Source organism: Camponotus vicinus, unplaced genomic scaffold (assembly GCF_025532165.1).
Source record: "Camponotus vicinus isolate PSW18456_S1 unplaced genomic scaffold, iyCamVici1.0 SCAF_6, whole genome shotgun sequence".
NCBI lineage: Eukaryota > Metazoa > Arthropoda > Insecta > Hymenoptera > Formicidae > Camponotus > Camponotus vicinus.
This window is the reverse complement of record NW_028141978.1, coordinates 502622-526595: the sequence shown is the minus strand read 5'-3', so window position 1 is coordinate 526595 and position 23974 is coordinate 502622. Positions and strand designations below refer to the sequence as shown.

Below are 23974 nucleotides of genomic sequence, written 5' to 3'. Positions count from 1 at the left end.
TTGGAAAGTTAATTATATTTATTTTTTTATTAATTATATTTATTTTATTTTTTTCTTAAAGATACATGTTCGGTTATTTAATATAAAATGCAAGAGAAACTCCAAAGTTCGATTCGTTTCATGACACGGGTCTTAAAAGATCTGACAAATAGTTATATGAATATATACATTTTTCTTGAATGGCTTTGTTTCGTCCAAAGATCGGAGGAGAAAAAGAAATGCATATTTTATCTGAGAATATTCGTGTATTCGTGAGGCTAATGTCTTCGGTGAGAGACGAACAAAAAGAAGCAGTTGCTTACCAAGCTTCGACAAAACAGGATAACGACAATCGTGCTTGGTTGACATAGAACCGTCTTAATATTCCACGCGTTTGTTCTGTTGATGATTGGATCATTAGCGGGAGGATTAAAAAAAATGCTGAGAAACATTCTTCATCTAGACAATCTCTCGAAACGTCCCTGAACGCTTAACTCTTTCACACTTAGTGACCCTCAAAAACCAGTTCTACCTTCAAGTTTTTTTTCTTTAATTCGTAATTACTAATCTTTTTATCCTTTTTTTTCTTTGATAATTAATGACTTATTTAGATGTCAGAAAAATGAAGAGAAAAAAGAGCGCATATAATATATTCTAAATAAAATTACAAATATTAAGTTTTTTAATGCAGCAGTTTGCATAGTAACTTAATGTTTAATTTTCTGACAAAAAATTAATTTTTGTCATTCTATTAAGTAAGAGAAAATCATACTTACAATTAGTAATTCGTAATAATTAACATAAAGTGAGAGCTTATCGTGGCACTCTGGTTGATTTGATCGAGAAGATTTCATTTATTCTCGACGTCGCTCGTAATAGTCGATCGACGAGCACTCTTGAGCTCTCAAACCGCGACGTTCGTGGGAACCTGATGTTGCAGGGACTCATTACGCCATTTATTATGCGAATTACGGAATGTGGGACCGCGACGCGCGCGTTTCCCATGCAAATGCATCGTGAACAGCACGTGGAAAGGAAATTTTGCCAACTTCCTCTCTGCGCGACAGGCACGCGCGCATTCCGTCCGGCGCGGGTGTAATCCGCTTAAGTACCATCTCGTACTGTCTTGTACCTGTTCTCCATCGTTTATCTTACACGGCTTCGCGGCGAAAAAAGGACGCCGGTAACTCTCAACTTTCTTGCGATACGAAAGCCCCGAGACGCGGTTCGGTTACGAAATGCGAATATAATCTTTTATTTCTTGCGTCATTTCAGATCTAGCTAACATACGGAAGAATAATTATTGTTTTTACGCGAGGGGACTCGTGCGGATAAATGGATATCGTAATGGAATTTCTTGAGTGTAAAAATAATGATGTGAAACGTACGTGACTCTGTCACGTACGATCTTTTAAGTTTAATCCACATATACGAGATATTTAAAAGTTTTTTATTAATTTGTCGTGTATTTTTTCTTTAAAACAAGTTAACAATAGATGCAATTTTTCAATTTTTATTAATTTTTTTAACTCTTTTTCTTATTTCTATCGATTAAAATTTACGTTATGCTAGATTGCAAAATATTTCACTCCAGCAAAAAGAAAGAAACTATTACATCCTTCTTTTCAATATAAAATTCTTTAAGTAAACATTTTTTCAATTTTGTCAAAGTGCATGAAAGTCATCGAAATGATTCTCCTTTTCCTTATCTTAGAATGAAAAATAATTCAATCTCAATCATAATGTTATGATTAAAATTACGTTAATATAATGCACACGAAGAAACGTCTTGCATAATGGATGCGGCTGTTTTTCGATTGAATTACAAATTAATAAAAAATCAAAGAAATGCAAAAAAAATTTCTGGAAAAATGTAAGGCATATAAAATCCATCTCGAGCTCTGTAAAAGTCGAGCGTGCGCACGCTATAATTTTACAATTCCCTTACGCATCTAATCGCCGCAATTTTACAATTCCTTTCGCATTTAATTGCTGTTCTAATAGCGGCGGCGTAATACAAATTACCAGAAATCTCGCTCGCGATAGCGATCACCTGTCTCAGAGCACACCATAGAAATCGAGTTAACGAAGTGTAAACGAGTAATTTATTTCCACGGGAGGGATTTGCTACTCTAATTGCTAAGCGAAAAATCGGTCGCGCGAGTAAATCAAAGATCCCTTGCTGTCGGCGATAAATCGTTAAAGAATCATCAGCGTCTGTCTACCGAGGTATCACTCGTAAAATTCAACGACACGTGTTACATCATAGGCTGTATGGCCGAACTTGTAGCAGCGATAACCCACATTCGCTATTTATTGCATTTTATCGCGAGTGATTAAATTACAGACAAGAGTCATACATTATTCTTGGAGGACAATCCAAAATGCAAAAGTTAAATTATTGTTTAGCTACGAATTATAATTCAAAAATTATTGTTATTTATTTAATTCGATACAATGAAAAACATTAGTTTAAACGGAATTTAAGAAGAAAGTGATAAAAATCATAATAATAAAAATCAATTTAAAAATTATGTGTTAATTATTGTATATAAAGCGAGCGTTTAAAATTTATAGGAGAATATTTATAGAGAGATAAAAAATCAAATTCATTGTTTTTAGAATAATAAAGAATCTTTCTTTAATGTATAGTGGGACACACACACATACACACGCATATATCTTTTCAATTTATCCAAAAATAGGAAGAAAATTTAATTCTTGATATTGCAGTAGACTTTCGATAATAATACATAATGGATATAATTTCAACTTTTTCTCAGCTGAATTATGCGTACATATATAATTCAAATATATGTGATATATATTATAATCTACCGATTAACCTATTATCTTAATTTATATCTAACTCAAAATTATATTTTGTTATAAATTGATTGCAATATTTTTCTTTGATATTAATTTAGCATATAGATATTTTTGTTACGATAAAAGCACAATATTGATGTGAGAAAAGATTATTTTTTCTAAATTTTTTTCTACATATGCCATATTATTACAATGTGCATTAATCATTCGAAAACGCTCTTCGAGAAGACGTCCTATTTATTTCACTAATACCACATTTGAGAACGATAGACTTTATAGAGATTTAACGCGACAAAGTGCTTTTGTATTAAAAACTTTGAGGGAGCTTTCCTTTGAAAAGTCGAGAAAGACGAAAAAGTTCTTCACGAATTTTGTTTTACCGGGAGCGGTGCAGTGGGTTTTAAGTAGACTTTACAAGTTTGGAAAATTTATGGTTTTCGCGGGTTTTGAGCTTTGCTCCTATTTACCTTCCAAGTCCGTAACCCGGAAAATCAAACGCTTTTAATTAAATGCAAAATCAAACCTCCGACTTAACAAAAATCAAGAAACGCGACGCGTATATATGTAAATATAAGCGCAATTTGCGATATCTTGATCGTGTTAGTCGTAAATTAACGTAAATTGGGTTTCAATTTGGACTGTATGTAAGGATAAGGATCTTGATAGCTCAAACACAAACAAGACAAACAGGACAGTTTTCCGAGCAATTAACGTAGCACGATTGGATCAACAGTTGGCGTAAAATTACAAATTATAGCTGGGAATTTAACTTTGAAACTTTATTCGGTGTTATTTAATTTTATGAAATTATCTTGTGTTTTATGAAAATATAAATTAAATACACTAGTAACAAATGTAGTGGCAGAAAAGATAATACATTTAATGCTAAAGTCATATGAGCTTTATAATAGTATATTTATCCATGATTAGTATTCCACATTTATATATAGAGAAAAATTTTATTTTATCCTTTTATATTTTACATTATTTTATTTTTTCATTTTCCAAAAGAATTCTTCATTCTTCTTTGGGCAAAGAATTTTTTGAAGAGATTATATATTTATTAGAAGAAAAATAAAAATTAAATAATATTAAGAAAAGCATTATATAACACGCATACAAATACACAATATATATATCTTTTTTAATATTACATAGCCACACACATATTTGGAAACAAAATTATTTATATTAATTATATATATATATATTTTTTTTTATTGTTCTGTCTTTTTTCCATTTCTGGAAAATATTTCTGTAGAGCTCAATCGGTCGATACTTGCCGATATGCCGACTCAGACAGTACTTATGATTAGTCATAATCATTTGGCCACAATTCCATGTAACCATATTGCGGCTATAATTGAGCGCCACTGCGGTTATCCCCCTCTCCGTGTACAAATGTATCTCTCCTTGTCGGTGACTGGCATTCGTGTTTTTCTCTCCCACGTGTATCTCTCTTTCCTCTCTCTCTTTCTCTCTCTCTTTTCGCAGCCAACAAACTGCTTATCGAACCTCGCCTCACCTGTCTCCTTAATTTCTTGCTTAGTCCGTTGCCGCAATTTTTGCGCTCACATGTCAAAGCGTTTGCTCGCGCGCGACCGGAAGTGCAAGTAAAAGATATGATCGAGGAAAAATCTGTCGCCGTGTATAATGACAAAGTGTGTGAATGCTAATGCTATTAGTTAACAAATTTGCGATCTATCTACTCCGTTATTATATATATGCGGTCTATCTACTCCGTTTATTTTTCGCGCGATTAACGATTGAAAATTTCAATTGTCATGAAAATTCTGGTCCAACTCGGATCCAGAGAGATTAGACGAACCCAAGCGGAAAATTGAAATGGCGTGGGGAAAAATAGGAAATAAGTGAAGTTGGTGTAGAAGTGAAATCGTCTCATCGAGCGTCGCGAAGCGAAACTGATATTAAAATTTTATAATCTTTGATTTAATTAATTTTAATGGTTGGTTTTTAAGTAAAAAGTTTTAGAATTTGTATTAATTAAGCTAAATCTTATGATATATACTATCTCATCAGTTCTCGAGTGAATAAAATCAATCTATCTTGGAAGTAAAAAGATAATAAATCAAAATACTTTAATTTTAGGTCGCAGCCGAGAAAGTGAGATAATATCAATAAGAATCATCGTGAATCGCGTAAAAAAATGAGTAAAATGCGATCCAAGAAAAAGAAAAGAAAATGCGGAAGCGTTTTTTTTTTCGTTTAATTTATTCCTGTGATGATCGCATAAAAACGTTCTTTTTTATTGTACATTTTTGTGCATCAAACAAATCTTGTCTATAAGTAGATTAAAAATTATCTTAACTTTACATGCATAAAACGCACAAAAAAAATTTATTATTTTATTTATTAAATGTTTGTATTAAATGTTTGTCGATACTATTATTTTTATTATTTTATACACCTCGTAATTAATACTAAAGATAAATATACAAAATGTATGAAAAATTCTCTACCTCATTTCTTTATACTTGGAATTTCCAAGGCATTGAAGTTATTTTTTTCCTTAAATAATTAGAAATAATTGAAAATAATAAGCAAATGTATAAAATTCGCGGCAAATCCTCACGGAATTCTTTCATTTGTTACACTTTATCTCAAATATTATGTATAACCAGCTTCTTCTCATTTTCTTTGGATCGTCTCGGTTGTTTATCAATTACGTGGCTTATTATCAGCTATAATAATGTCGAGCTAATAATGAAGCAGCACCTTCGTCAGTCGGCAAAGCGCGGTTTTATCGTCGCGTGTCACATTTATTCTGCTCCATTGATTGCCTGGAAAAAATAGAGTCGAAAAGAAAAGATCGACAAGAAAAGAGAGAATCAGGAATTGTCGCGAACGGCTCTTTTTCATTATTGAACGTAATATACATATAATGTAAACTGAATTAGTGTCAATAGAACATTTCAATATAACTGTATTATCATGTGATTCGATAACGAATAGCCTTGAATTAGCTCGGTATACCTTATCTTGTGAAATTAGTCGTACAGAGGTGTAATAAAAGAAGCGGTGGAATTTACTACTCTATAGTGAAAAGTATAGAAACGCGAGTGCAAAATACCGACGTACATTTGATTTTAGAAGGATATTTTAGAAGATATTATAGATGAAATTTTTTCATATAATTCGGTTCTCGAATAAACATCAGTCATCCAGTGAAATGATATTTGTAAATATCACAATTATTTCGAATAATGATACGCAATCAAAAAGAATTATCGAAAATATCGACGAGATATGTTAAATACGCGGAGATATTTGCAATTGTAATAAATATAAAATTAGCATCGTTGAAATTCTCGCACATAAATTGCGATTGCAATCATAAAATAATTAATATTTTAACAATATAATATATAATATATAATAAATTAAAATAATATATAATATTATAAAATATAACATATATAACAAAATATATAAGTGATACGCGTTAAAATCGATGGGAATTCTATGATGATAATTCTACGATTCGATAAGCCCAAGTTAGTGAAAACTCAAACAACAATAAAAATATCGCGCGTAATCGTATGTATGTAAATTATCTAAAATATTTTAACGTTTGAGCGAGTTGCATGACGAAATAAAAGTAGCGTTCGATTTGCACTTACATTTCTAGTAGTTTATCGATAAAATGAACGATTAATGCGGTTAAAAGGGAAACCTTTGCAGGTTTGCGCGGTTTCCTTTGACACGGATTTCTCTCATAAAGATTCTCTGGCATTTTATTTCACGGCAAAAATAAAAATCGAACCGATAAAATTGCAGTTATCTATACTTTTTCTATTTTTGTGTCCGTAAAAACTGTCGGTTGGATTAATATAATATTCGATGCAACAAGAGAAACAAAGATTCGCATTTTATTACTATTATGAATCAACTGACCGATCGAATTTTCTTCTTGTGCAAGTCGTACGATTGTTGATAAATTGTTAACCTTAACCGATTTTACTATCGACTTTGTACGCTATTAGTGCGACGAAAGAGAAACTGAATCGACGGAATTATACGAATGAAATCAGCGAGTCGAACATGCCGTGACTATTTGTGTAAAACGTTCTGTTGTACATATTTAATATCAATAATTATCGAGAAGAATAGACGTTTAAGAAAAAATCGTAAAAATAATATTAAAATTGATGATATCAAAGTGTTTTTAAAATTAATTATTTAATTAAAAAATTGTATGAAGACAATTTTTTTTCGAAATGATTTTAGTTTTCGTCGAGAGAGAAAGAGAGATTGCATTTTCTCCATGATTGATAGATTTAATTCTCTAGATAATAATCTGCGTATATCGCAGTAAAGTATTTCCTATCTCAAGCGACTTATATATGAATGGTGACAGATATACACAAATTCTCTTCAAAAGAATTTGATACAAAATAAAATTCATAATCTAAAAGATAATGTATATAATAAAGGGCGAAATATATATTACGTTCGCGAAATGGCTTTAAATGGCTTTACGTTGCACACTATAACTTATGTGGGTTCATAGATGACTATTGAATTAGTGAATTCAATTTCAGATTAATATTGACGGTAGATGTGTCAAATCGCAATTCATTACAGCGACTCATCTCTGATTCATTTCTCAGAATAATACTCGGCAAATTTTTCCTACATATTTGCATTTTTTGATTCTATATAAAATTATCCGCAAGGAAGATTGAATTACATTTGATTTCCATATCAATTAAAATCACATTTTGCATGTTCGTTTTAGCTCGCAAGTCGAGCTGCTCACAAATAATATTCAATATCGAAATTGCGTTTTAATTATTTCGCCGTATCCTTCAATTTTATAGATCTGATGTGCAGCATGACAAATCATTACGTAACATGTAACGTGTAATTTCTCTATACATGCTGCAATCACATGATAACGCATTATCTTCTTCACTTCTTGGAATATACATTCCTACGATTATCTTTTCTTAAAATGCAGTTTGTAAGTGTGTAAACAGACACGTGCGACAAGATGAATGAAAATGTCTCAATATTATTATTTATCGATTCAATATTTAATTATTAGCGAAGAATTTTGATTAAAATAGCTAATCTGTTTTTAATCTTTCAATCTGAAAAATAAAAGATAAGAGTCACATCTCTAATAAAAGTTGTAAACAGAAAAAGATACAAATATGGAGCAGAATTTATCTTCAATCAGTGATTAATATCGAATTAAGTACGTGGTGAATTATCCTAAAAATCTGTGCTTTGTCCGCGTGCGAATGTCGAGTCATGAATTTTGCGGAAATTTAATATATCGCCTACGCGAAATTTATCCCAGTAAACCCGATGCGACTGATTGTCGCGATTAAGCGCGAGGCAATGTCGGCAAATATTTGTCGAAGACACGGTTGGCTGATTCTCGAATGCATTAAACAGTGACGTCTGAGAACGCACTTTATTCCGGCGGCAATAATTGCCGTTGCGTCGTCACGTTATTATCGTGTGCTACCCGTGAACTCGCCGTGCGACCGCCTGATAACAAAATGCAGTCCGTTGCGGGCTTATCGTGGCCAGGATTAACCAGACTTATAATCCGTTTTCTCGCCGATAATTTCGCAATATTGCATATATGCGAACGCGCAAGGCGCGTGAATTACGCGCTCCAGATATGGATTCGACTGAGCAATTTAGCCGTAATCATGCTAATTCTGTTAGACTCAACGCTATTATTTTTGCAGAGTGGGAAAGAACGTAAAGATACGATGTAAAGTATAATTAAGTGCTTGATAACCAGCATAGATTACCAGTTTTATTCCGGAGTCTGTAAGCAGAGAGTCCTGAGGCGTACAAAAGTGTCCGAGAAACTTGACAAGAATTTATTAGTGTCAAAAGATAAGCACGAAATCGGAAATAATAAATCGCAAAATATGTTATTATCAATTAATTACACAATTATATAATTATATATATAATAAACTGTGAATTAATTTAAATTATAGCAAAAAAGCAAACTTAACTTTTAAAATTATTTTTATTATTTAAAAAACATATCGCTAAAATAAATTATTCAATTGATTGTGCAAGAAATTAAACAATATATTAGAATGATGTATGCATTGGAATATATAAAACGGTCAATAATTTCATGCAGAAATGCATTGTAATGTTCAAGGTAACAAAACGAGTGATAACAATTATAATGAATAGTGCGTTAATTTCGCGGGACATAGTTTGAGTGCTGTTTTATCATAATTCTTGTGGAAATTTCTGCACAAAAAATTCGCGATGTATTGCGAATCGTTCGATGAAACCATGCAATGTTACCTTTATCACGTAAGGATCTTTATATTTACTGCATCAATTTAATAGCGAACAAACTTATCAAAGTCATATTTTCAGATTGGTTGATAAAGAAAAAATTTAAAAAAGTTGCTCTTTAAAAAAATTTATTTATCGCTTTAAAGATCCATTGTAATAAATAATCTTTCTGTTTGCAGTCAGTCTGTTTTGCAATATTATATTTCTGTAACATAATTTGTTCATTTACATTAAAATTAAAATAGTGCTACGAGGGGAAATAGTAATGCATCCGGGCCCACATAACATAATGTATATTCGACTTTGAAACAAAGCATATAAACTATAATTATGGAACGTGTGGATTGTTTCAAACAACTTCTCTAATGCGACGAAATGAAACGATGTACATGTTATTTTGCATAATTTCCCAGCCAGGAATATTCCGTTAACAAGCTCGTAGATAAGAGCCGCATAAAAAATATAATAGTACATCATCGATCAAATGCAATGCAATTAAAATTCAAACTTTGCCTCATACTTTATCTTCGATGCAATTGATTGAGTGATAAAATAGAAAGTATGCGAATTACTCTATACCCTGATTAAAAAGTTATATAGATAATTATATCATTTTTTAACAAATAAATGTCAGTTGCTTTGACAATTAGAATTGACGTAAATTTTGAATATTGATATAAAAAATATTTTTTATATTTCTTTCTATATAAATATTTTTTAGTATATGTATTATAAAATAAATTTAAAATTAATTTAATTTTTCTTTCGTAAAAATTGTATAATATTCTTGATAATGTTTAAATTACTTTCGGTTTAATAATGGAACAGACGTTAATTTTTCTTCAGTACGATAAGCAATGTCTTTCACTTGAGTAGTAAGTCTTGTTTCGGTAATTGATCGTTCGATTGGAATCAAGAGATAAATTATGAACATAATGGTGAGATAACATGAATAATATAGTAAAGAACGAATACGCGATCTTCTCTTGGTAGATGAAGAATTTGCTCGCTTGATTTCTATACAATTGTAATTTTAATTTTGTAATTTTCAAAAAATTTCTTTCGAAACGCTTAAGACATTTAGGGCATTTAAAACAAATAAACATTGAGAGGGTTTGAAAAACTTTCGTAAAATTGCGACACTTAAGAAATGAAAGTGCTTTCTATTTAAAAAAAAACTCGCACGTTCAATTCCGCAATATCGCTTCGTATCGGCTAAAAGTACGGTAGGAGAACATTAAAAAAAACAGTGGCAGATATGAGGTTGTAAATCGGATCAGCAGGCTTAAAGGCGGTTAAGAAAGTTTTTAACTTTTGATGGCGCGATGGATCGATTTTATCTCAACTTCCAGGCTTCGTTAAATACACGGAAAGTAAAAAGACACGAGTGGACGCGATATTACCGATATACGTTGCAACGATAACTTGTCGTTATCGAAGTGATACTATCTAACATAGAATTTGTTCTGCGCGCGTAAATTACGATTAAAAGACACGTACTGTGCACGATTGTGAAACACGGATATGAAAGGTCAATGGATTGATTAAAATTAAACGTGCCATAGAGTTTGCCATAGTTGTTAAATGTGATTATCTGATTGTAAGTGCAGATTGATCGTAGTGCGAGACAAAAATGACGTTGAACAAGGAAACGAAGAGATCTACGAAAAAAGTGGCCAAATCGAAGCACAAAGCGAATTGCATCGACGAGAGTGCAAATGTGCTGCAGCAGGGAAATCTCGCGAAGGAATGCAAACAGGAAGCAGGTGCGCAGAGCGCTGAATTATTAATCGCTCTTTGCAAAATTCTTGATATACGAGAAGCGTTAGCAGTCTGTAGAGATAATGCTGATTTCTGTCAAATGTCGAAACTGTCAAGAAAGTGATAACTTGCGTTGCTAATATCCGAGTTAAATCGATGTAACACATCATTAAGAGATTATTATTTTTTCAATAAAAAGTATCAAAAATATCTTAGCTAAATAACAGATTAATCTTTTTTTAATATTGTTTTTAAGGAAATAATCTCAAATTTTGAAATCAACAATAATAGTAATTCATTTTTATAACTTTCTTAATTTGAATTAATATTAAAACAGATACAGAGAAGTTTATAAATTATTTGATTCAGATATATAATAAATAGTTATAATAGTGAGCTATGAGTATCTTTAAAGCAACAAAAATAATTATAAATTATATCATAGATATTTAACGTGTACATGTATAGAACAAAAACACCAAATTATTGTTTAATTCATTGCAACATATTCTCATGTGTAATATACATTGTAATTGAAAAAAAAATAGTTGCGTTAATTTCGAAGAAAGAATCGCGCGTATATATGTGAAAAAGTTGAAGCTTTTTATTAATATCATCGCATCATCCGTCGAAACAGAGCGTCAAAAATCCTCTGGCGTTAAGAGGCCGGCGTCGAAGGAAAGCTCGTCGAAGGATGTTGACAGCTCGAGCGGGAAACTCGAGCGGCGCGCATCGTTCCGTCGGAAATTCGGCGCGTTGTTAAAAGGGAGCGCCGATTTACCGGCGGCGATAAATCGCGGTCTGCAGCCGATTAGGCGCAGCTTGAGCTTCAGCAAAGATCTTCATCGCAGCCACGAGTCCTCGAAGCCCTACAGGACTAACAGCGTGCAGTGGTACAACAGTCTCAGCTCGCTGGCAGAGGACGAACGCGTCGATGTGGTCGACGATTATAAGAGCGCGGGCACCTTTGAAGAGAGTGTCTTCGATGGCAGGGTGCAGGTTATCAGGACGCGCAGTCTTCTCATGGAGAAGAATCCTGTAAGGATCTCTCGTTATTTTAGAAAAAGAAATCATAAACCGACCCTCGTGAAAGAAATGACAAAGATCAGGCAAATTCACAGTTGAAAGTTGCTCCCTAAAGGCCTGTAATTTTTTTTATCGTTTTAGAAGAGATATTTTAGGGAAACGACGGCTAATTGAGAATGATAGAAAGATATAGAAAATAATAATTGAAAATTATTCGTAGGAACGAATCTTGAGAATGTTTTTCATTTGAAAATTTGGAAAATTTCTTTTCCTTTCCAAGTAACATATATTATTAATCAAGTAATTTACGAACTTTGCGTAATTCTCGAATGTTAGGTAAAGGTCTCGCTCTCTTATCATAAAATATTTTTCTCTTCAATATTTATTTTTTCTTCTTTTTCCGTCAATTAATTATGACTAATTTGATCTAATTTAATACACGATATTAAAGCGAGGTGACAATTTCGATTTAGCACATTTTGCATATCATGTCGCATCGGAGCATAATTAATAGTTAAATGCGATTCTTATCGTCTTCTACGAACTTGCGAAAGACGTGCTATCTGGATATCATTAAACTCGATTCAGAAAGATTAATGAGATCGTATTCGCGCCTTTATCAGTATCCCTTCGCAATCTTTATCAGTATCCCATTACTCGCACCGCGAGTTTTTTTCCTCCCCGGACCCGCCAGGAGCTTTATTCAATTTACAATTTTTTACTAGACCGCAGGTTCTCGTATCTTGGAGGATTGTGGCACGGGAAAACTCGGCGAAATTTTCGCTTAATCATTGAATCAGATTTTCCACTTTTAGCGAGTCCCAGAGAAAGAGTAATTTTTTCTGCCGGTGTCGCCCTCAATTTTTTATTCACGAGCTCCCATCTCGTAGAAAAAAAAAGGAAAACTTTTGCCAGAAACTTTCAGCGAGATTCTATGCTGTACATGAGCGAACAAAATTATCGGTTTACATCGTGAGTAAAATGCCAATGGCAATTTAATGAAGAATTTTCGATATTCGCGTGCGAAAATTATTGATTAGTTTTGTCAAAATGTAATTATATAATGAAATTAGTATGCACGGCCTCAAAATTAAAATTTAAATATGTAATTGTTAATCATCTTAATAATTTCTAATTTTGTTTGCCTCGCAATATCGGCAAATGTCCATACAAATTTAATTGAAAGCTAATGATAAAATTGAAATTGTTGGATTTACATAAAAAATATTTAGGGATTTAAAGAATTAAAGGTTGATTCAATATTGTGAAATGTTTTTGCGGTAGAGAATACGCTGATGCTTTTTGAATTCTAAATTTAGTTTTATTCGAGATTGAGAATCATAGCGTAAACGAGGATTTCGCGGGAGAAGCGTATCCGAGATTTCTGAATTCTAACCGAAGCTATTGTTCTATAGGAATCCAACACCTGAATCGCGGCTTTATGTATCAGATCTGGATCTTGCACGCGAAACTGGTTAAATTAACCATTTAACCCATTTGTATACGTACTACATTTAATGTGATACAATCGCACTTTGTGAACATAATTCATCAACTAATTTCTGCTGTCTTATTGACAATTTGATTTGCGAATTATCTTGCTGCTAGTTGATCTCCGAAAATGTAGCAATTACTTGTTGACGAGATAAACTCACTGAATTTGCAATCGACGAGAATATGTTTCAAAAATTTCATTAATACGCTGATATAACAGTGCCATTTGTAAATTTGCAATTTATTCGACTTGAAAAACTTTTGATTTACTGTATTATAATTGTCTTAATTTATTTACCTGATCATTTCACGCGAATTTTGACTAATTTCTCAATGTGACAAATATTGGATCAAATTATTCATATTCATGAAATTATAGCCAAATGAATGAATAATCATTAGTAAACGATGAATAATTTGCCATTAGCGATACCTATAATAGACATTTGCAAGTGAGATGAAAATTGAATGTCTCCGACGGAGGTCGGAAAATTTCAATTTCTCGCGACTCATCACGGAAAAGCAATAATCTCATGTACTTGACAAGATAGTTGGAGACTTTTGCAGTCTCTCAAATGTCGGGTGCTATTTACGTAGCTGGTTAATGAAAAATTTGCGAACGTAATGAGACTTCTGCCTCTCTTCCGCGTAAGTGCTTTTTGCTCTCGGAAAACTTGGCGGAAAACTCATCCTGTTTGCACGTTGAAAATTAATGGTGAGGATAGCTGTTGAATGGTGCCAAAGTTTTGTACATCTTCAGTTTTTCGCAACCTATATCCTTCTAGATACTTCGGCTTTATGTTCATCTTGCTGTGTGCACATTTATTATTTTATTCATATGTACCAAGTGTTTTTTATTAATGTGAATTAGCCACACATACTGTAAATTATAATGATGATTTTCGGTAATAGCTCTGGTTAAAACAAATTTTAAAATTTATACTTGCTACATAAGAAATATTCATACGGAAATATTTATATTTACTTGTAAAGCAGTATTTAATTAATATTTTTTCCCCTCTTTCTATTGTAACTACAAAATAAAAACTCTTTAGAAAAAGAAGAAAAAACTCTTATACAAATAATTTTTTTGTAAAAGAAAGTTAATTGTAGAAATTTTACAGTATTTGATATCTTCGATTAATTCTTACAGAAAAGAAAAGTAGTCATAAACAAATATATATATATATATACGTATCGTGCAAAAATAATATATTTTTCTTTTATTTATCTTCAGTTTCTTTTTTCCGTTCGTAAACCAGTCATACTGAAGAAGAAGATTTGTGTCTGTACCAAAAGTTTAATATATAAAAACCCTATCGATTTCTCGGTGGAGATAGACTCTGAATAAAAAGCAAAAAGCTCTCGACTCGACGACCGTACTAGATCCTTCTTTCTAACAGGACGCAAGTCTCAATCCCGACAAAAGAACGAGAAGGAAAAGCTCCGAGTATCGTATGAATCCTTTATCGAAATCAGGAAGAACTCACACGCGATGACTTCTCGTAGCTTATTTTTTTCTGCGATTGTTTTTTCCCTTTCGGTTGCTGATGGAAATAATTTATCAATAGCGTAAGAGATGAAAATTTTCGCGACTTCTTCCGAACGTATACGATACGAGTTCTTAAGTGGGATTTATGAAATGTCTTTATTTCATTTTGCAGGCAACGAATTTTAGACGAAGAGTAAACACTCTCTCGCATCCAGCGGCACCTCCTTATGGACGACACAGCGATTATTATCACTCCAATATAGGTGAATATACAACTGTTTATTATTAATTAGATGACGATTACATAATTACTTAGAATACGAAATGATTAGTATAGACGAAATTAAGTGGATAAATAAAAATATTACAATTTTCATTTTTCTTTGTATTATTTTTTTATCTTTCAACATAACATAGAAATTATGCTTTTTTTAATTTTTCGTCATAGCATAGTTTTAATCCTTCACTTTTGTCATTTCTCTGAGTTTAGAATTAATTATCCGTCTAATTTTCATAAAGTGATTTATTGTCACAAAGTTTGTCACGCGACAAAGCACGTGCAACAAAATTTCACTTAGCTTTTTTTTCATAAGAATATAGGAGTCAGGTCGGCCTGGCTAACTTAATTTTTCCGTATCCCGGGATTATACCCTTCTCTTCTCTTGGACAAGATTAAGTTTTATTCTACGCGAAATTCATATAAGCGACATGCACTGCTCATCAACATGCTCTTTTGAGAAAGATATTTTTATCTTTTTTCAGATCTAACTAATCTGCCATACGAAGCGAGTAGTCTTCCTGCTTTGAGTCGCTCTGTTATTGACATAGATGACAACGAAACGAAACTACCACTGTGAGTTTAAATGATTTATTTTATTTATTTATTCGTAATATTTTAATCACTTTTATACTTAAATATTTTATTTTTGACGTCTATAATAATTTAATTATTATATTAAATGCGTTTCTATATTTGAATGTTTTAATTGAACATTTGAAAGCTACAAAATTTATAAAGACCGTAGATTATTAATGAGAGATTTCGCATTTTATTCCATAATCCTCGAATTTATTACTTTTCGCTTGACTGCCTAAAATACAAATTTATTATTTTTTCATAAAAATTCTCCGAAAATCGTGAAAATCAATTGTCAACGTATTAATCATTTTACTAATCATTTGTTTTACTCTTAATATTTGTTCTTACTATCTATAATTACTATATAATTACTTTGTGATACGAATTTGGACAATTAGAAAAGCGAAAGAAATATAAAGACAAACGAATGATTGCTCGTACCTATAGTCGTTCTTAAAAATTCGTGGCGGATCCTTTTGTAAAACGTCGTTTCAGAAAACGATCGTAAAACGTCGTCCATTCGCTCCCGTACGGATATTCGTGCGGCAATACTCGGTTCATTGGTAGGATAATAAATTACAGTTGAAAAGAATGAGAGACAGGAAGACGGAAAGAGGTCAATAAACCGCCACCTGCGATAAATCACTGCAGTGGTCAAAGAATTGCGATGGACCTGATATACACGAATAGCGAGAGCGAGAAAAGGTCAAAAAATTTCCTTTGCCTTATTCTCGTCGAAAAATGCTCGACATATTTGAATCTTATCGCGTATTTTACAGTTTATATTTTTTAGATTATTCCTTTAAATCATCGCCTCGTTTCTTGAGAATTATTTTTACGAATGTTATAGAATCTCTCATTCGCGTGCGTATTTTCTCTTCAAGTTATCGGTTCTTTTCTTTTTTTTTTCTTTTTTTTTTAAACGCGGGCAAAATGAATAGCTTCTCTGGAGAAGCAACTGCACGTGCAATGGTAACGAAAGTTTAGAGATTTTCGTGGTAAATCAAGCTCTCTCACTACAGCAATATTTATGTACTTTGCTTTCGTAAAATAAAAGCCTAAATCGCGCGAAACATCGTTGTATACGCTTGCCATGAGAACGCGTTACTCTTCCAGATTCTATCGACGTTGTAAGTCTTAAGTCTAAAAGTGGAACAGACAGTAATCTGAGAACAGAAAAAATATCATAAATTTATATAGATAATACGTTTATTAGATGATGCGTTTATATTACATCATATAATTAAATTTATTCAAATTTCTATAATAATAACTATAGTTGCTCTTTGTTTTTTATATTTAACTGTATCACTCTTGGAAATGTTGTCAAATTTATTTGTGTATCGTAAAAAAAATAAATGTCACTATAGTAAAATAAACATCTTCAAATATGAGTCATGAAGATTCACAAGATCGCGTCAATGTTAATCTTCTTGTAATTATTGAATTTTTGCCGCATTTTTATTTCCCGATTTTGGGAACAAGCAAGGGAAGGCGAAACTATTTTGGGGGGCGTAGTCGAAGCTCATCGGTATTCTTCCCCAATTTTCCAGTCAATGCATCACCTCGATTCTGAGTCATTATTCTTTGATATTCCACATCAGTGCTCCGCCGGTATACTCGTATTTTGTACCTTTTTTTGACATTTATTGCCAATAAAATTTGGAAAAATACATCCTGCGACACAATAGCGATTTAGTAAATCAATACTCGTCGATCATCTTGATTAATCGGCAGGCAAACTTTAGTTTCTTGTTATCACTAGATTAATTCCACAAATATTGCGAAAAATGGAATTGTATTATGACAATTGAAAGAACTTGTATTAAGTAAAACTATTTTTTCTTTTCAGAAATTATATTATTGATCTTTTAAAAATTACATTAATTGTACAATATATTTTTAATTTGCAAATTATTAAATTATCTCAATGTTTACGTAACAATTTTCTTATTTGGAAGAAAAAGGATAGAAAAGGAAAAAAATTATTGCATAATGAACATCGTATTTTGTTAAACATTGAGTATAAAGAAACGTGTTGGCAGTATTGCTTGCTTTTTTGCACCGGTATATTACGTATTGTCTACTATACTGAAAACGTGAGACATCGGCTGACATTTCTATTCCATTCTTCGCAAATTTCCTCCTTCCTCTTAGATCTTTCTGGACTCCGGGCTTAACGCCTTTCCGCAAATGAAAGCGGTGAAAGGAAGGGTAACTGTGAAAGTAAGAGATTCCGTTGCAAATGAAACATTTTGCGAATGAAACATTTCCTCGCATGCTCATCTTTTTAACTCTAGCTCTTTGTTATTACAATTCCCTCCCCTTCTTCTAGACGTAATACTCTTCTTTTGGGGAAAAAAATTCGGTCGTATTAGTAACTACGAACTAAAGAATGTCTACAAGGATCGAATTAAGTCGCCATATTCTCAGTACTCGGGTATTGTCGACGAAGATATTGTGACAAATTCCCGGTTTTTCTGGCAAATCTCAAAATCTGAAGAGTACCTAGATATTGCATGCTTCACGTAATATTACAGCATTGAAAAATATCTGTACAATAATTTTGCAACAAAGTAATAAGCATGAAATGAAATAGAGTCCGACAAAAATCGCGACTTATTTTCCGACAACGACCATTTCAAGCCACACATTTTTATGAATTTAAATATAATTATTGTAATAATATATTTTCAGAATACTTTCATGTTTTCTTGATTTTGTTGAAAATTTAGGCAAAAAGATGTCATTATTTGAATTGTGAAAAATATTAAGAAATTGTTAATTTTTAATAGATTTTTAAAAGTAAAATATGAAAATTGAATGTAGCTTTTTAATTTAGAAAACATATCGATGCAGTTTGTCGTAAAAAAGTTCTTATTTTTTTTAAATTTGTCACCAGAATTTTATGCAAATTTATCTAATTAACTCACTATATTTTTGATTTCATGAAAGAGAGCAACAGGTCAGGAACGAACCGGGAAACTTGAGATCCAGCGTTCGAAAGTTATCTCCGCTGGGAAATTTCATCAAGCAACATTTGGTGAGTCTTTTTTTTTTCATTTTCTTTGTCAAATTAATTATTCTCGGTACAGATATGTCATCTTTTTTATTTTGAGAAAATAATCCGTATAATAATCCCCATCATAATATAATTGAATCAATATTCCCGCTGGTACTGCAGGATGAACTTAATAAAAATAATAATTCCTCAGCTCGCGCTATAGAAAGACCAACTTGCATACATTTATTTAATAGTCATTGTTAAATTCACCGAAATAAATTCGACAAGACATAATTTCCAAGATACAAGTATCTAATTAATATACATATGCACTATATATGCAAATATTGAGTAACCTAAACGATCATTCCTTTACAAAATGTAAATTAAAGTACACGTATGGTATTTACATATTTAGCGCACACACGTGCATAAATCTTCCAATAATATTAAAAAACTTTACTCGTGTATTTTCCATAGCGTACAATAGTGTATATTATCGATTTGATATTTTCCCTTTTTATTTAAAAAAATTTTGAAAACGACAAATAAAGTTGATTATTATTTAAAAACATTTCCTTCAAAGGTTTTATATTAAATTAATGTAACGCGTATTAGTTTATCGATGATTATTTTAATTTATTTATAAATCAAATGTTCCCCCCTCAATTTTATAGATGTAATTATCAAAACTCACTGTTATTTAATACAAGAATACTGCATGTAGTCTCAATTGAAAATAATATTAATCTTAATTAAATCATCATCACGTTTGGTCCGAATATTGAAGCCAGCACAATTTACTGGAATAATTACAAAAGTCAATCTACGAACCGATAACTAAAGGTCAACCAATTCGTAATTTTCATCTCACTCATATTTATATGAGATTCGATCTCGCTCGCGAATCGAGATATCTAGAAACACACGGTCAAATTGGTATCCGAGAGATAAAGCGAAGATTTCAGTCCTTTGGACTCAGAGCGATAGACGAGTGCCAGGAGATTTACTGTCAGCTGGTGAGAAGAAACTGGTGGGAGAGAGACGGGAAGCTCTGCAGCAAAGAGGAAATAAGAGCAAAAGTCGCGCATCGCAATTGTACAGTAGCGGATTTATCCAGCACAGTGATCCAAGCAGTTATACAAATTTTTACAAATTTAATTTATAAAATTAAATTTGTATTATATTATTAGACTATATATATTTCAATTGTTAATTATAACTCGTTATATTTGCTCCGTTTCATCGGGAGCGTATGCCATAAATCTGATATCTGTCTTCGAGTAATACGTAGGTTTAGAGATTCTGTCATTCAGTTTAGGGCTCTTGATGCCCTAAATCCGCTACTGTGTCTTCCTCGAAGATCCATCTGCCACCTTTCGTTTCTTCATGCCGATTCATCCTTTTCCTTCCCTTCGCGCTACTCTCAGACTGTCCGTGGGGACGGATTCTTTGCGTTCCCATAATAGAAGTGTCATCCGAAAATGTTTTCTATCTGTTGCCGGAGTATTGCAATCGTACACTCTTCTTTCCGTAATTTTTATTGGCGCAATATATATAAAACTTGGCTCTATTCATCATTATAACTTTTCTCGTTTTGTGTCTTAATACATGGTCGTTTCACTCAGATTATTAATACTTTGATGAAATTTGCTATCTTAAAACAAAATTTTAAAAAGTACACTATAAGAAACGACATGTATTTACAATGGCAATTTCCCGTAAATATTTTTTATCTAAATCAAATATATCTTTGAAGAAATGGAGAAACGTTAAATTATTATTTTTTGAATCGACAATTCTTAAATACATATTTTGCGATTCAATTTTAAAACAAGAAATCTCTTTAATCTTAAGTGAAATTCTTAAATAGAATTTTTCGCGACGACATTGGATGAAATGAGAGAAAAGCAGAGTTGGGAACGTTACTTCAAAAAAGTAACCCGTTACCGTTACCGTTACTTTTCGTGAAAAGTAACTCGTTACCGTTACTCGTTACTAATTTTGAAAAGTAACTCGTTACCGTTATCGTTACTAAGAAAGTAACGATTCGTTACTTTTTATAATACAAAAATTAAATTAATTTATTTTAAAATATAATTATTATTTTATAGTATTTATTATAATTGATTTTAAAATATTTTATAGTATTTATTATAATTGATTTTAAAATATAATTATTACTTTTATATATTCGATAATTATAAATTATTCCATCATTGATGTTCTTCATATTCAATTTTTCATTTACTGTAATTTAGAAATTTTAGATTTATGAATACAGAGAAAAACATCATGCATATATATAATTTTCCAAAATATTTACAAACTGTTTTGTAATAGGAATAGATTTTTCAATTACTAAGGGGATACTATCCAGGATTACAGAATTAAAGTAACGATAGAAGTAACGGTTAAATTCGTTACCGTTACTGTAAAAATGTAACGACGTTACCGTTACCGTTACAGATAGAAAAAAGTAACGATCGTTACCGAAAAAAAGTAACGGTAACGGTAACGACGTTACAAGTAACGCGTTACTTCCCAACTCTGGCAGAAAAGTATACGAGATGATTGATCGAGAGGGGAAAAATAGCACGTGAATGAAACGAAGAAGGTCACTCCGGTTTTTGCGTCAATTTCTCGCGACGGATTATACACGACCGTAACTACTGCGTGTCGATAATGGCTATTACGCCGACCACAACTACTAGCTCGTCCGATCCAAATACGACCGTTACTACTGAACCGAAAGCGTCGACCAAACCCGCGCCCGCGATCGGTTTTCCCGGGCGGTAGATTAAACCAAATCACTGTGGGCGGTGCAGGAAGGAAAGGACGATTTATTGTCGATCGCGACTTTTATCGTATCTTCTAATCCTGTCTAATAGTAGCATAAATTCGAGCGGAAGACCGTCTTAACGTCTCGCCCTCTGCTAATATTTTTTTTTCGTCGCTCACGCGAACGATTTTCAATAACGATGTATCTCTCTTACCGTTCAATCACGATTATGGATTAAGGACACGGGAACTTTGATAGCGCGCGAACATTATATCATTGCGTTATAGTTATCGCGAAAGACGTTAAGGATGCTAGATCCTTACGTTGTGCCCTCCAAATAGGAGTGCTAGATTCCGAATGTGCTACGAACGCAGCGAAAGGACGCAATTTGCATATATGTGTATCTCTTTTGCCAATCTTAACACACGCGCATAAACGTTTGTTGAATTGCGCTCGCATAACGCCAAGTCGTAACCGTTATAGTAAATGATGTTGCATTGCCGGTTTCTTGACTTTCCTCAGACTAAAGCAATTATTGTTCCATTTTGAGCACTCGCTGTCTAGCTGAAAAGCGAAGCTAGCGACAGAAATAGCCCTTTAAAGAGAACACTTGCAATACGTGCTTTCTTGATAGAATCCATTTATACAAAAGACGAATAGCGAAATCAAATATGCTTATTTCATAGAAGTCTCTACTTGTCAAGGGAAGGTAGCATTATTCAGTAATGAGATATAATACGTCAAGGAATATGTTTATTCAACATTTGTATTTCTGTATGAATAGAATGCTGCTTAGTTTCAACAAATATTTCTAGAATAATACTTATAATTACTGAAAAATAATAGGATGATAATTGGGATAATTATAGTAAGAAATATCCATTTTGTAGAGCTAAAATAATTTTATACGTTAAATTGTCGTAGTATATTACATTTTTTAGAGACAAAAATGTTTATAATTTATGCGTATATTTTAGAAAAACTATTTTAATATATTTTTAATTTATGACTTAATCACAAAGATATCTATTACTAACCAGTGGCTGAAGGAAATTAGTTGCTGTTACTTTGACGTTTACGTTTTACTGTCAGTTGTACACATTGCACAAACGCTTGCAACATTATTTTCATAATTATCTCGACGAGTGACAGATGTCCGATTCACTGTCACTGCGAGCTTTGTCTTCACGGGCAACCATCCGAAGACGTCGCGCTAAAATCAAATCGTAGGCGAGCCCATCGCGAGAATATCTGTAAGGTATGCAGTTCCGGATGCTTTTCTCGATAAATGCATGAAACTTTAGAAGGACCCGTGATAGAGGCAGAAAGACGAAAATAAATAGTTAAGAAATATATATTGAAAATTTTGAAAAATTATTTCCATAAAAATATTTATCTTGAGATATTTCTCTTGTTTTAGTGATGTATTTACGCGAGTTATTTATTATTTTTTAATTCATCTGCAATTTGTTTAAATGTTAAAATTAAGTTTATTTTATATTTGTATGTTGGTTATAATAATTGAAAAGAATAGTAACGAAAAAATATCTATTACTCTTTCGATTTTTCGATTTTCCCCGTTTCGGATTTTGTATTTTACTAAATTTGCCATTAAAGGTATAATCTAGAAAAAGCCGGAGGCGAATGGAAACGCGACAAATATAAATCCCTTTTTGCTTTATTTCATACAATTTGCACTTTTTGCTCCGCAAAATAATTGCATTTTGAATATTGTTGTTTACTAGAGAAGAACAAAGTTTGATTACTATGTATTGCTTCTACATATTAATAATATTCACAAAGATTTGTAGTTTACAGCATATTTGAAAAATCTTTATAATATAAAACATTCAAAAAATACACGTCAATTAAAGATTACAAGATCAAAAATAGTGTTGCGCTTTGAAACGAATTTAAATTACTGATGTGTGAGGGCAGCGGCATAAAGTTTATGATTATCGGCACGTTTTGCGAACTTACTTTGCACAACTCTATCCTTTCATCCGCTTACAAAGAAATGTTACATTTGAACGTTACATTCGAGTTTTGCATCAGCTCTTTGGACTTCAGAAGACTTTGCAAGACAAAAGCATGAAATTATTATTTATAACATCGCAGCTTATTGTCTCGTTTTAATTATTTTAATTAAATTTAATTATTCTAATTAAACTTATTATATATGTGTATATGAAAGACATGTTGTATTTCGTTAACGAAAATCCCTAACAATAGAAAATTTAACGAAATATAATATTACTCTCATATGACAGCGATCAAAGAAGAATAAAAATTAATATAATATAGAGAATCTATGAGAGTACAGTTTTTTTTTATCATTTTAGCCTTTTTTGTTTTAATATAAAAAATATATCAGAAATACGAAAAATATATGCAAAATCGATGGATGAGAAGGTTATTTAAGTCAGGATTTCGTTTTAAATG

General features: G+C 32.0%; 1 protein-coding gene across 10 annotated transcripts in view; it reads left to right on the top strand.

Moving 5' to 3' along the window:
• Positions 1–4375: 4375 nt before the first annotated feature.
• The window catches only part of LOC145972657 (pleckstrin homology domain-containing family G member 5), an 85676-nt gene continuing 66077 nt past the window's right edge, over positions 4376–23974 (top strand). Inside the window, exons 1-6 of one of the 10 annotated variants that reach the window (XM_083101419.1) lie at positions 4451–4469; positions 10725–10880; positions 11513–11913; positions 15060–15150; positions 15650–15740; positions 18702–18789. In XM_083101419.1, coding sequence (XP_082957545.1) covers positions 10748–10880; positions 11513–11913; positions 15060–15150; positions 15650–15740; positions 18702–18789 — 804 coding nt within the window. In that variant the 5' untranslated portion in view covers positions 4451–4469; positions 10725–10747. Of the gene's footprint in view, positions 4470–7970; positions 10881–11512; positions 11914–15059; positions 15151–15649; positions 15741–18701; positions 18790–23974 lie in introns of those variants that run through there. The other 9 variants (XM_083101418.1, XM_083101416.1, XM_083101417.1 and 6 more) reach the window with 9 other exon arrangements.